The following is a 14,872-nucleotide window of genomic DNA, read 5'->3' as shown; positions in this document are numbered from 1 at the left end:
TTTTAGGTATTTGATTTTAGTTCGTCTAAGTTTTACCCACGCTACAGTAATTCCACATAGGTACCTTCATACAACCCAAAACTTAGCTTGGCTGGACTCCACAGCCTGATTAATACAGAAATAATTACTGTCTCATAGTCTCATAAGTTGTTTTGTTCTTGCTACCTGGGTGGTTTCTTCTCTTGGTCAGTTTCTGTGCATCTTCTATTGCTGTGAATAAACACTTTTTTTTTTTGCCCCTAGCTGCTCATGAGGATTCAGTTGCTCAGCAAAAGACAAATATTCAAGATAATTCAGAGGCTAAAAAGACTGGGAATGCTGGCTCATCTCTTTCTCAAAGTTCTTCTGTTTCTTCAAAAGCCCAGCCGTCACCTTCTTCTAAGCAACTGTCTGTTCATTCACCTAGTGTTAGTGATAAAAAGAGTCTTCTTTCTGAATATAAGAATAAAATCTTGACTCGAGGGGTCCTAAGTAAATCTCAGTTACCTTCTAGAAAGACAGGAGAGCTGGAACCTGACCTGCAGTCCACTGAGGTGACAGATGATGGCGATTCCTCCCAGGAAGCTACAACATCACCACCAAAAGCCCAGGACCAGAGGAGGAATGTTAAACCCTTGTCCCCTAGTCGGCCAGTCCACCCTGTCCTTGCCTCAGGGAGGACCTCTGTTCGAACCCACACATCTGAGGTGTCAAGCCAGATGAGCACAGAGAAGCGTGAGCCACCAGAACTCTTACCGTCATCAGCACAACATTCTTCTGCTTCGTCCATTCCCAGATACACAGATAATGAAACAAAGCAATTGAGGCAAAGCAACAATAATGTGCCTTCTAAGACCTATTCCCATCCTCTGCCTGCCAAAAGTAATGGTCTTGTGAGTAATGTGGAAGGGAAGCCAGACCCCATGCTGAGGAAAATGTCATCTAAGACTTCAGAGCCTGGTCACCAGGCCTTGCCATCAAATCGGCAGTCTGCTGTCTCTCATGAGGGTGTCTTAGGCCATCGCAGTAGGTCTGGCTCTCTAGGTCATTCACATCAACCTGCTTCCAAATCAGCAGATTCCCATGCTCGTGATAGCCATAATGAGTTTGACAATGAAGAAGCAGAGGACAGAGCAGGAGAGCCCAGCACTAAGTCACAGCAAACAAGGCTATCCTCAGGCTCCAGTTCCCGCACATGGAAGGATTCGAAATTAGCTGCAGTGGCAGTCTCATCAAGGTCTGCTGTTTCTGGTTACACTTCACCTCACTCTCGCTCCTCCACCAGCACCAAATCCAAGGGAAAGAATGTTGATAAGAATTATAGGGAGGACTCACAAGATGAAAATCCGTTATTTCCTTCTTTGCCCTCTTCCAGGCAGCCTTCTTCAGCAATCTATTCCAAGAGAAGAAATCCTCAGGTTGATTCTGATTCTCACCCCAGAGAGACACATGGTGAAAAATCAGCCCGCTCTGACTCAGAAGAACAACAAAGTCAAACAGCTGCTCCAGAAAAGCATTCTGTTTTGCAGTCTTCTCTTTCCAAACACAAACCTGAAGAGCAGGGCAGTCGAGAGGTAAAAGAAACACTTGCTCAATCAAAACCAAGCAAGTCCTTGCCTAGAAAGTCATTCTCTTCTCGTCTTTCAGTGGAGAAGACCTCCCACTCGGAGGCTCCACAGAAGGCACAAACCAGTCCTTCCATACTGCATTCAAGGGGCCGACGCCTCCCATCTCACATCTCATCCCAAAGTAATGAAGAGTTGCAGGAAGATGATGATGAGGATGGAACAGAGGACAGTGACAGAGCAAGCAGGCACTCTGTGTTTCTTAAAGAGGTGTCCTCTTCTAGGGGATTACCTGTATCTTTCTCTCAGGGAAGCTCAAGTTCGTCTCGATCAAAGCAACAGCAGCCAGGTTCTCAGGTACCTTCCTACAAACCAAAACATACTCAGCCAGACTCCAGTTCTGCTAGTGATACAGCAAAAGACAGCCAGTATAATCAAAGGCAGTCATCCACTTCGAGACAAGCTCATCCTTCATTACCTACTCGCTCAGGAGTTGCTACAAGAACAGCATCCCAAATAGAGAAGAAATATGGCCTGTTGCCCTCAAAAATGTCTAACACTGAACTTCCTCAAACATCTAAATCTCATCAGTCAGTTTCTAATGAAGAGGACAATTATTACAGTGAATATGATCAGAAAGAAGTGGAAGAGAAACCCACATCTTTGGCAGCAAAACGGTCCCCTTCTGTTTCTAGAGGTAACAAAAACGTATATGAAGACACTACTAGCAATAAAAGAAAATCTGCGGACACTCTTCTACCTCACAAAGTAAGTTCTGAAGAGGAAGAGATGGAAAAACCTTCAATATTAAAAGTGTCTTCTCCTGAATCATCAAGAAGCTCTGCCATAGCATCACGGATTACTCAGTCCTCTAACAAGCATACCCCATCTAAACCAAGCTTTGTCTGGCCACGTTCTTCTGCATCTACCACCACACACACCGTTTCTCCAGCAGTTTCTTCCACTTCATCTCCTCGTCAGCGACTATTGAACTCCAGGCTAGGGAGCCCTTCTCAGCGGCAATTTGTTCGACCTCCTTATAGACCAGGTATCCTGCCTTTGTTGTACCAATCTCACTAACTGTGTTTTTCCTAAGATCAGCAGTTAGATGAAAAGTCCTCCAGCAGAATGCAGGTTCAGTTATTAAGTATAATGTGTTGCTCTTTATTTTGGTGGTTCCTGGGAAGCCCAGTTCTTGAGGACATTGCCTGTTTGGTGTAATATGGTGCCCCAGACCTTTTCTCTTGTCGTCTGATCTGCACAGGACCCTGTGATCCACAGAGAGAGTGACAGAGTTAGGTGCTAAGTTGGAAAAGGGCTATGTTCCTTATTGAGCAATGACTTCACCAAATGCTTATTGAAAGCCCATTTGTACTCAGAATATGACAACCTTTCAGGTACGTAGCTCTTCATCGTGGATTGCTAAAAGGCCTTTGTAGGTTCCATAGTACTACCTTGCCAATGCCTAGGCAGTGAGGTGTTTCTTCATGATGCCCTGGCATTCATGTTTTCTTTAATGAGTTTTTAAGCAAATTTCCTCTTTTTCCTAAGTGACAGCTCAGGGTTGTCCGTACCTGTTGAGGACTGTGCCCATCACAGCCAGGCCATCTAATATGTTTATGGCTGTGATTTACCCCAAGAGTTAGAGACTTGCTTTCTGACAGAGTATCTGCTGACCTGGGTAGTAGAATAGAAGGTCCACTACACATCAAGGTATTGATGGAAAATCCCTGACAGTCTCAGTGACTTTGCTAGGTAGAGCTTTAAGATGGGAGTAGACCTTGAATAATACCATGGAGGATGAGATGTGTGGCATGAAAAAAAAACGATTTCTATATGGAGATTATATAATCTTACTACTAGCAATGCAATTGTGAAGTTACAGCCAACAAGTGTTCAGTTAATTTTTTTTCCAGTCTATATATTTTTTCTCCTTATATTTTTCTGGAGGCAAGTCTCTGAGATAAGGTGTGAAAATTACTGCCCTTTTGGAGCTGGGGGGCCTGCAGCTCAGTGCTACTGCTTCTCCCCTTGTGATCTGAGTGTGCTTCTGTTTAGTAGTGTTTTTTCAGCTAGAGAAGAAGACTCCTTCCTTTTCCAGGTTAAAAAACATAGGTGTAGAGATAATTCCCATCCCCTCTCCTTTCAGTTTGTCACTAAAGCTTTGTATAAGGTAGTTGTGTTTAATAATTGTTTCTTCCCTCATCCTATTTCTGAAATGCTTACAAAGATCACAAACATTTTAATGATTGTAGTGTCATCAAGAAATGTTGCCCTGCTTGCTTAAAAAAAAAAAAAAAAGAGGGAATAAAGAGACCAAATAAACATGATGGAAACAGACTATGAGTGTTTAACCTCTTCAGAAAAACAATTTCAGATTCTTGTGTCAGCTACAGAAATCTGACAGCTTCAAGAAGAAATGGAGTGCCTGGTTTGTGAAGTGCAGTGAGGGCTCTTTCTGCTCTCGTTTATATTCAGATCAGCCAGAAAATACATTTACTTGCAATGGAAAATATGGCTTTTAGGTTGCACAGCTTTCTTCAGAATAGTGTGTTTTCTTCCCTGTTCAGGTTATAATGGCAGACCAAATCTTACAACGAAAAATGGAAATGGAAATGGAAAAGTAATCCCTGGTAATAATGGAAAACCAAGTGGACAGAAAGTAATCAATGGCCCTCAAGGAACAAAGTGGGTAGGGTGACCTTCTCTCCAAATTCAAGATGTTTTGGCCTTTTATTGTACTTGTATTTTCATTAAAACAAGACAGGCAAGCAGTGGCCTCAGTCAATGCAGCTGTTGTAAAGTGAAGCTATACTTAGTGGTTTGGTTTCTACTGTTCTGCTGAAATCTAATGACAAATTCTGGGTTTTGTTATTGTAACATTTTAAATTTAAGGCCTGATGGGTTGAATTTTAAACTATAACATTACTCCTATAAAATTTAAAGAAACATTTGTTCTCCAGAGTCAGTGAGATTTGTGCTCCCCAGTGACTCCCTGAGTCACTGGGGACTTGACACGACAGGCTTGACACGACAAGCTCTTGTCTGCTGTGCACTGTGAGTGGATACTGCCTGGGATAGCTGCTGTGAAAGACATGTTCAGCAATGCTTCTCCCAGACTCGCACTCCAGGTAGAAGCTCCTGAGCAAGAGTTTTGAAGTAAAAAGTGACTCCATAACTGTCATGATGCTTTAAATGCACTTATGTAGGTTTTGCCATTCTTACAGACGTGTTTCCAGAGGTATTTGCAGAAGAGCTCAGATGCCATTGATAGGAAAGCCACACAAGCTGCCTACATGCCCACACCTTGTCTTTTAAAATCCTTTACAATGAGTTTTTAACCAAGGAAAGCAGGGAAGGAACTGGTGCTTCCTGCATGTTTGCCCAAGTGCTGAGCAGTAGGAGTCTGTGATCAGCTTCCCTGGCGTCAGCAGAGCTGCTCGCACATGGCATGACACATAACGACATTTATTTTATGGCCACTTCAATCTTACCATTTTCATTAGAGGAACATAAAAAAGTGCATCAGGTGTGTCACATTCAAGGGAGGCATTTTGAAAAGCATGCCCAAAGTACTTCAAATAGACTCCAGAAAGGGGGCTAGAAAGGTCCTTGGAAGGCCATGGGGCATTTCTCTGCCTCACAAGGGGAAGGCTTTGCTGCAAGCAGGATGAACACCTTGTACAGCAAGAGGATCTATGCCAAATCTGGGGCCTGGAGGGCTTCAGAGACTGATCTCATCATCTGCTGTCCTTCCTGCTGCAGTCTTTTCCTCAGCATCAGATGTAAGTCTGTCTTGCCAACCTGGAATTGCTGCTTCTGTCCCCTTCCCAGTTTCCTCCCAGCACTTAACACCTTTTGCATTTTTGTGTTCTGTGGCTCAGTGTCTGTTACCTTAGGTTAAAACAGCATATGGTTCAGCTGTTTTGGGTTGAAATAGCAACGAGGACTGGATTTTAACTGCAGTTAGCTCTGGAATTCAGTCCAAGCTCTCAGACATATTTGTTTTATGAGACAGAGGCTTTTCTTCAGTCTCCTATCCCAATTAAAATCTTAGCTACTTTGTTTTCACTGCCGTTTCAGTATAAAGTAACTAGTCTAATTTTTAAGTTTTGTTTGGTTAGACATAATTCTAAATCCCATCTTCAAAATTACTCAGGGTCATAATGAAATCAGTATTACAGGAATTCACCTTAGGAGTTGTGCAGCCCAAGAAAATAAAGGGTTTTGCTCCTTGGCACGAGAGCTACAGTAGGTGATAGGAATATGGCTGTGCATCTCTGGGGCCCAGTTTCTGGAAATCTGCTTTCTTCAGCAGTGGTATCTCAGTGATTACTATATACTTGGTTAGTTTTAAAAGTTCAGGTGTGTTGTAGCTATTCCTGAACATCACATTTAGTGTCTGAATTTCCCCAGGATTTCTGTTGCTGTGAAATTTCATTTCACCCCCTCTCATGCTAGCTAAACTTGAGTCCATCTGTTGCTTTTAGATTGTAGATCTTGACCGAGGGCTAGTGTTAAATGCTGAAGGAAAATATCTCCAAGATTCCCAAGGCAACCCTCTCCGAGTGAAATTAGGAGGGGATGGACGTACAGTTGTTGGTAAGTTACAACTTCCTTCTTACAGAAGACGCTCTACAGTTTTTGTACACATAGTACAAGTCTTTGAGCTGTTGAATGCTTCAGGCATCCCCAGGTCCCATGCAAGCCATTTGGAGTGGCTTGTACCTCAAGTCTCCACCAGACAGTCAGCACATTGCAGGACCTGGGGAGGCTTTGAGACATCCTGTGGGACTCCTGAGTATGAGGCAGCAAGAGTTACTCAAGTCCATCTCACTTGTATCAGCATTAGAAAGGACTGCAGAACTGAGCCAGAATAAGGATTGATGATTAGAATAAAGACTGATGATTGTTTATATCTTTATATACACAGAAATAATTACTCCCCATTGCTAGCACTGTACCAGCCATGTGTGTGTGTTTATTTCATTTTTCCTTCTAAAACCAACCACAAATAGTAAGAAACCCTGTGTGTGTTCTCTGATGACACTGCTGTTTGCATGTCAGTCCATCTGTACAGATCTCTCAAATACAAATTCAGTGCCTCTTGTTAAACTGGCTACCATGAATATTTACAGTATCCAGAATTTGGCACACAAAACTTTATCTGCAGTGACAGCATCTTGCCAGCTCATTGCAGTTTTTCCTTGCACATGTTTGACATTAAGGAGCAGAATATGGATTCATCATGCATTTCATCAACAGTTATGAGAGTGACTTAGATGAAATGCAGTCATTGTCTGCACATTGTGATTCTGAAGTGAAACCTCCCTGGAGTGTTTATCAAACAACTGAAAAATGTGAACACCACTGTGGTTTATCTGAGGTTCTTCTGAACCATTTTCCAGCTTCCTTAGCCACGGCTCTTTCCTAAGTAACACCCTCTGTCTTCTGTCAGTTTAGTTACAGGAGGCTGTATTCACACTGTCAAGGCTTTTGTGGCATCTACTGTGATAAAAAACACAGTAATGCTTAATGCTATAAGCCTGAAGTGGATTAATGGTGAGATTTTTTGGTTTTGTTCTTCTCTCCTAGATGAAAAGGGTGCTCCAGTGGTGAGTCCTGATGGATTACCTTTGTTTGGACATAGCAGATTTAGTAAACCTGTAGCGAGTGCACAAGATAAACCCATAATAAGCCTTGGAGGAAAGCCTCTGATTGGTCTCGAAATGATTAAGAAAACAACCACTCCCTCAACTACTACTACAACAGTACCTACAACAACAACCACAACAACTACCACAACCACTACAACAACTGTTGCTACAACCACCACCACCACCACTCCTGAGCCAACCACCACTGACCCACCCACCGAGAAACCCACACCAACCTGTCCTCCAGGCACCTATGGAGAGTATGATGATGAAGGCAACTTGCTCCTGGGGTTTGATGGCCTGCCAGAGTGCAATGCAGAAGGTAATTCCCTTTTGTGCTGTTTGAATTTCCATGGCTGTGCTATTTGTATGGCACAGTTACATGGATGTAGAATGGGAACGAATCCGCCTTGAAGATTTTGGTCCCTTTGATAAGGTAGGAGCTGAGATTAGAGCATATGAAGAAGAGTTTGGGTGTTAAATGGTTTTTCATTGGAAAATGCCAACTTTCATCATAGCTGAAGTTTTTTGTGGAATTGTGTTGTTTTCAGCCAATTTCTTCCCTTGTGTTGGACCCACTTTTACCACATGTGTTCACTCACAGGGGCACAAGTTTAGGCAGTAGCTTTGTGGTCAAAGCACTTAGATAAAAGGTTTTCTCATTCAGTTTCAGGTCAGGGAAGGAAGTGGGGGAACTATACATTTTGTCTATTTTGTGTTCATTTATCACAATGAATGCTGAAAAGTGTCTCTTTTGAGCCATGGTGGCAACAGCATTTGCAAAGTGATATTCTTGTTCTCTTGCCAGCCCTTGGAGATAGATTGTCTAGCAGGAATGCAGCACAGCACAGATGAAGCTGGTGACAGGCAACCTTGGTTCTGCACAGATAAGGCAGAAAGTTGTACACTGATATCTTTATTATCTGAAAATACAAACCAGTGTCAGTGCATGTCATTTTTCCTTGATGCAGTTACACAAGCTTAGGTTTTGGTGCCAAACTGAAATCCAAAGTAAACATGTATATATGCACTAGAATCTTTGGGTGTTGAGCCTGTTCCCTATCATGTTTTGTGCTTTCAGCACCTGGATGTTGCACTGTTAGTGAGTTAGCTGCTTATTTTGCCAAACCAGATCAGGGAGCCCCATGGTAGTCCTTATTCTTCCCATCTGTAATCCTCAACCCAGTGTGCTAATGGGCAATAGCAGGACAGCCATAACTTTACCAGCATGTTGGCAGTCAGACATCTGACAACTGCAGCGGCCTGTTTTAATGGGTAATGAAACCCTCTCACCTTTCTCCCATACACCTGTATCTCTTAAGTCAAAGTAGATTTACAAGCAGGTCACGTAACCATGGCCTAGGAAGCTGAGCTATCACTTTGAAAAGGGCAGTAATCTGGGGGGGGTATGGCTTCAGCAGCTCACAGTGAATCTAAGGATGGCATCTTGGGAGAAGATCTCAGAAGCAGAAAACAAAAATTCCTTTCCCAGCTGTCCTAGGTAACTAATGAGTCAGAATGTCAGTTCCTTCTGCAGGTGGAATTACAATGAGTTACAGTGTTAGTATTTATTAACAATTAGCCATGTTTGACAGTGTGCATTTATAGAAGTGTGCTTGCAGATGTATATATGCACAGATGCGTACACACACAAATATATATATATATATAAAAATTACTTCATCATTAAATATTTCTGTGAAGATTTTTGCTTTTCCCTATGGGAAGTTCATCGTTCTTAATTGTACTTACAAAAGTGTTACAAATATTGTTATATTTGGTCACTCTCATACTTTCAAAGTTGCCTAAAGGAAACCGTGATTTTTGGTAGTTAGAATCCCTCCCACACCCCCCAGCTCCTTTTCTTACCTTAAATGTTGATTATGTCCCGTAATGTTTCCTCTTTTTTGGCCTGTGCTGTTTGGTACCTGGAGGATGTTATCTGAGAATACATATTGTAAGAACAGTAGAAGTTCATTAAGTATGTCTGGGGTTAAACTGAAAGTAGGCTCCAGAAGCTGAGCAACAAAATAGTTTGTGGTGTTACATGTAGCAGAGTTCTAGGCTGGGGAATTTTCATGTGATTTTCTGAACATTTAAAAAATTCTGCATGCGTTTTTTGCCTTCTACCAGATGGGCTTGCTGAATCCTTGAACTTCACAGAGGCACGAATCAAAACTAAGTTTTTATTCAGGCTGTGTGTTCAATGAGAATGGCCTTTAAGTAACTCATAAACTGCCTGGCATTTTGACAGTATGTCTGCAAATGCCTCACAGTGGAAGAGTGAAAGGACAAGATGGTGCTGAATTTCTGCTTCTTAGCTGGTATATAGCTTGAGCAATGTTAGTCCCTACCTGGAAATTTTAAAAGCTTCTCTGAAGAGTCTTTTTTTTTTTAGTTTTTTTTAAATCCTAGCAACCTGCCTCAGGATTAGATAAACACAGCAAAACAGCCTGCCTGTTCCACAAAGGAACTTGCTATAAAAGAAAATATCTTTGTGGTATTTGTTTAATGATGGTTGTTATTGTTTAACAAGTGAAGTGTATATTTCAAGAGGGTAAACAACTACTACTTGAATTATCTAAACAATTAATGCAGTTTTCACTTGACCGTTTCCAAATCATATTGAAATATATTTTTATCTTGTCTTTCCCTTTAATCTGAGTCTAGAAAACACTCCTCATTATTTAGTGAAATACTTTTTCTGCCAAAGCTTGATATTTGTTGCTTAGTGCTTTACTCACAAACAGACAGGGCTGCAAGTGCCAAAACCCACCGCCAAATATTCTACTTAAACTTTGGCAAATTCTTTTATCTCTGGCAGGATTTCTTCTCAACCCAGCAGAATTTATTGTCAGCTTTTCACTAGATTCAGCAGTCTTTAACTTTCAAGGAGGAGTTTGGCCACACAAGGATGATTTGTCAGTGAAATTGACTAAACTTTATTCATACCTCACAAAGAAAAGAACAGGTGGAGACTTAACCACGCGTTGCATGTAATAAAATCAAGTGATGGATTTTGTAAGACAAGTAAGACAACAAGACTGTCTTTACAGATGCCAAAAGTCAGCAGCAAGTGGTCATAGGAAGACTTGGCCTTATTTGTTACAGGCAGGGTTTACTCAAGAGCTTCAGCGAAGGGTGATGGAGCAAGAAGAACTGCAGCTGGAGTATGTGCAGAAAATATTAAAATGAGAGGTCTGTGGGGAAGTACCCCTATCATCACCATGAAATAGCTAATGCTAAACAAGCACAGACACTGAAATTGAGTACAAAAATAGAAAATTAAATTTGGCTTTGCTGGATTGTAGGTAGGCCAAAGACTTAATAGCTAATAAACATGGATGAGTTGAAATCTGCCCATGAAAGATTTCAAATTTATGCATATCTGATCCTCTTGTTTACTTGGATTTAGGTGGTCAAAGGTAAATGCATGCATTATAGATGTTGGTTGATGCTGGACAGTTGTGGGTAGATCTGCAAAATTCAGCAAAGAACCTACTTTGTGACTGACTACTCTCAGAGAAATCAAGTGACTTCCAAGGGGATCATCTCCTGAAGAGTGGCTGTAGAAGTCTATCATGAGGAAGTCTCAGATTCTAATATGTGGAAGTCCAACAAGAAAAAACCCATTTCCTGTGTTTTAAAGTTTATTTTGTTATTAAAATCACACAGTGTATTTAAAAGAAAATTATTTTAGGAGGAAAAAAGTAGTCATACTGTAATTGTTGGTTCTAAAAAGAATCAGCAAAATGAAAATATATCAGATTATATTTGTGAACTAATTAACATTGGAAGTTGAAATTTTGCACTGTTTGCAGTACTGGTTTAGTAAAAATAACACAATTGCTTCTCTATTGAGTGTTACCAGAACATTACCAGTGTATGTGAAGTGTCCTGAGATCAAAGCTGTCTTTCTCTTGTCTTTGTTCACACGCTGGCCACTCCCCAGCCCCAGCATTTCACTGGAGACTTCTGATGGTACCTGCAGCGGGTCACAGCATAGTGCTTTTGCTTTGTTTGCATGGCTTTTTATGACTGTTCTGAGCTTTGTGTAATCTTTGGCTTCCCTGAATAACATGTGGAGAAATGCTTTCCTCAGAGTGTGGAGGAAAGCCTTCAGGATTCAACAGATGGTTGATGGTTGATGTATCTGGTGCTGGATTAATGTCCTGTGGAGATACTGAGATAATATAAAGGAATAGTCATCTGGGAAGTCTGTTGGTGCATTTGTATTGGGTTTTGGGGTGGATCAAGAGAATGTTTTTGATGTGCACCTCATAATATCTGTCCTTGCTATGCTTTCATTTGCATCCTGGAGCAATCTCGCTCTGATTTCCTGAACTGAATTCATGTTGGATGAAACTAAAGCAGAACCAGTGCTTCAGGATTACACCTATGTGGCCAAATATGTAACTGGCAGCCATTCCATAGGATCAGAGTAGAGCAAATACAGAGTAAAACTCCAGAAAATCCAGCACTAATTACTTCATTCTACAAATCCATTCCTTTTGGGCTGCATTACTTGCAAGACCATTGACATGAGGGTCTATAAATGTCATGGCTGTGTGGGCTGTTTGTTTTTATACCTCCACAAAAATATTTGGGTAGAAATATTTAATTGCTTGGTTGGTATTTTTGGCATATAATATTTTCACATTTGCTGCTTCTGAGACTATAAAATATTGTCAAATCCAGATGTGAGCACTATGCAGTTGCTGGCAGCCTACCTTTGCTTCAGAGCAGCTGAGGCCTGGGGCAGAGCTTCTGGACTCTTTATTTTGTGTAGCAGCCCTGAACCCATTTTCCCCCAGCAAAGCTCCTGACTACTGCACTTAGCTTCTCATCTGTTATTCAAAATATGCAGAGTGGACTGTCACTGTGTTATTTGGAAACTAGGCAGTTAGCTTATTTCTTTACAATTCAACTGGCTAAATATTTTTATTTTAAACTTTACTCCAGAATTATTTTATTGAATTCTTACGGCATTTTTTTCTTTCTCCTTCAATAGATACATTCTCAGGACTGGATGCAGATGTGACAGCAACTCCAGAGGCATATGTGATATATGATGATGGTACTGTTTAACTGTAGAAGTCTATTGCAAGTGTCATGTTGCTTTTTTCTCTGTCTTCTTTCTTTGGAACTAGGTTCAAGGAGGCAGATTGGTAGATAGGAGCTTAAGTGAGTGGTGGTGAGCTGGAAAACAGTTCTGCATCTCATGTGAAGAGAAAGGGTGCAAATCCACCTGTTTCTGGACATAGACGTCCCTTTCTATCAGTCCTGCAATCTAACAGGAGCCTATTGAGGAAAAAATTACTTTTCAGAGCTGTGTCATATAGACACTGCATCACTTCTGGATTCGCTCTCTCTGGTACAACTTCTAACTCCAGTCCAGTCTAAGTCAATTACCTTCTCTAAAATACAAAATCCAAATAACATTTGAGCCCTGGAAGCTTGAAATACCTTAGTGAGTTGTTTTTTTTTAATGGGTAGCCTGTATTTAGACAATTAAGCGTGCTCATACTGGATGAGATCACCTACATATAAGATAACTAATCAGCTCAATTCATGTGGAATTTAAATCAAAGAGGTTTAAAATCAGATGAAAGAAAAAGAGGGAAATATTTTTTCAGAGTTATATTCATGCCATCTTGATATTATAATCAAGGATATACAAAACTTAGCTGAAGAGGAAGCATCAAGTCACAGCATTTAATTGTAAGTTTGCATAGGGAATGCAAATTCTCAATTATTGGAACAGTATTCACTTTCTGCCATCAGTGACATCTGATGTTCTATCCCTTTTAATCCTCAAATTTGTGCTCCTACCCCCGCATATGAAAGTGGGTAAATACAGACCTCAGTTAAACAAAAAGCTTTTTAGTAGAATTTATGGTTCTAGAACAATGAAAGTTTTTTTATTTGTGGTTGTAGTGCTGGGATCTTAAGTCTAACCAACAACCGGAAAACATTTAAAAAGAGAGTGCAGCAGCTGAGTGGAAGATAACATAGACATTTGTACTTTTAATTCTGACCACTTCATACTGAGACTGACATTTAGAATGTGGGGAGGAGGGGATGAACTAGAAACTGCACAAGATATATATCCCATGTTCCCTATATCTCCATGGATGCAGAATATCCTCAGTGCACAGGTATTTTGCCAGGCCTCCCTTTAGGTACAGGTCACCTGCAGAAAACAGATGCTTTAGCAGTTTAAGCACAAAACAATCAAAGACATTGAGCTGAGTTCCCCAGCCTGCGTGAGGTCATGGCAGGGATGCCAAATGCTAGTTTCCCTTCATTTTGTCTGCCAATCAGGTAGCACACTAGCTTTTCACAGAGCACTGAATTTAATAGGACTGAACATCATGAGAGTCATGTAGGGAAATTTGCCTTCCTTCGTGGCCCTGGAGGGACCACAAAGGGCAAGTACTGGACTCCATGTCTCCAGTCGCAGGAGGGTTTGAGAGTGGTATGAACCACCTCTGGGACTTTAGAATTGCAACACAGTTTTCTTAAAAACCCATTTTTTTCCTCTCCCTTATCTCCTTCCTTTGGCATCTGAGGGCTTTGGCCAGGGATTCAATTACAGTGCCATTGTCTCTTGGGGGTTGTGAGAGGAGGTGGCAGATGCACATTCAGGATATTGCTGTACAAATACATTTGTTAATTGTCATCCTGTTTAATCGTGTGACTGAGGTCTAAATCAGCAATCACATGAGTGTTCTGAGGCGAAGACTTTGTGCTCACTGTCCATCAGTTTGGTAGAAACCATTGCAAGGCTGAGGTGTGACCAGCCTCGACATAGAGGCCTGTAAAGAGTGTGCAGCAGCCAGGGCAGGGTGTGTGGCACTCCTTTGGGATTGCAACAGAAATGTTTCCCTTCTCAGTTCAGCCAAAATTAGATAAGCATGCTAACATTTTCATCTTATGTTTCCTCTGAAGACTATGAGTTTTTTGAGAGCACTTCGCCACCAACCACCACCACCACTGTCATCACCACCACTGCTTCTACGACGACAGAATTGGAGGTTGTCTATCCAGAGACCAGTGTTGTTGGCACTGGCCCTGTGTCAGAATATGATATTGCTGGGAAGAAACGCTTCACTGGTAAGGATGTCCTTTGGTTTATGTAGCTTACTACTTGTGCTGCAAAGAGTTCTTATTCCAGCAAGGCCAGCCCTTAAGCTGAGACCATTGCACAAACACATCCAGTAGACTTGTGTGTGGTTCTTCTAAGGATTGCCACCTTGGGAAGCCGAACAGCAGTACTTTTTTCCTTGCTTTGATGTTTGTGTGTCTGTGTGTGGGCCCACAGTTATTTCATTGGACCAGTACAAACCTCTTTCATTGTGAGTGCTCTGCTCTGTGTTCTGCATTGTATTTGGTCTAGTTGAAGTTAGTAAGAGAGCAAGAGTGTCTACACCAGTGCTTGGTACAGCTTGACTGCATCTAACTTCACACCAGTAGTTCCAGCAGTGCAAGTTTCCATGTAGGTGTGAGTCTTCCTCTGGGGGACCTGATTCTTTTACACTGATCTATCCAACCCACATGATTTCATCCACCTTGCACAAGCATGTGTGTCAAAAGCATGCTTCAAAGTCAAGGAATGAATTGTATTTTGGATATGAACTTTCCAAAAAGTAAATCCAGTAGAGATAAATA

The 14,872-nt window shown here is 41.4% G+C and overlaps 1 protein-coding gene across 1 annotated transcript in view; it reads left to right on the top strand.

The window, feature by feature from the left end:
- FNDC1 (fibronectin type III domain containing 1) overlaps positions 1-14,872 on the top strand; it is a 60,580-nt gene that overhangs the window by 30,640 nt on the left and 15,068 nt on the right. The window contains exons 8-13 of the mRNA XM_048298860.1: positions 244-2,592; positions 4,115-4,236; positions 6,035-6,146; positions 7,140-7,523; positions 12,213-12,278; positions 14,153-14,317. Coding sequence (XP_048154817.1) covers positions 244-2,592; positions 4,115-4,236; positions 6,035-6,146; positions 7,140-7,523; positions 12,213-12,278; positions 14,153-14,317 — 3,198 coding nt within the window. The remainder of the gene's footprint in view (positions 1-243; positions 2,593-4,114; positions 4,237-6,034; positions 6,147-7,139; positions 7,524-12,212; positions 12,279-14,152; positions 14,318-14,872) is intronic.

This window comes from Corvus hawaiiensis, chromosome 3 (assembly GCF_020740725.1).
Source record: "Corvus hawaiiensis isolate bCorHaw1 chromosome 3, bCorHaw1.pri.cur, whole genome shotgun sequence".
Taxonomy (NCBI): domain Eukaryota; kingdom Metazoa; phylum Chordata; class Aves; order Passeriformes; family Corvidae; genus Corvus; species Corvus hawaiiensis.
The sequence above is the reverse complement of the archived record's forward strand: the minus strand, read 5'-3'. Positions and strand labels throughout refer to the sequence as shown.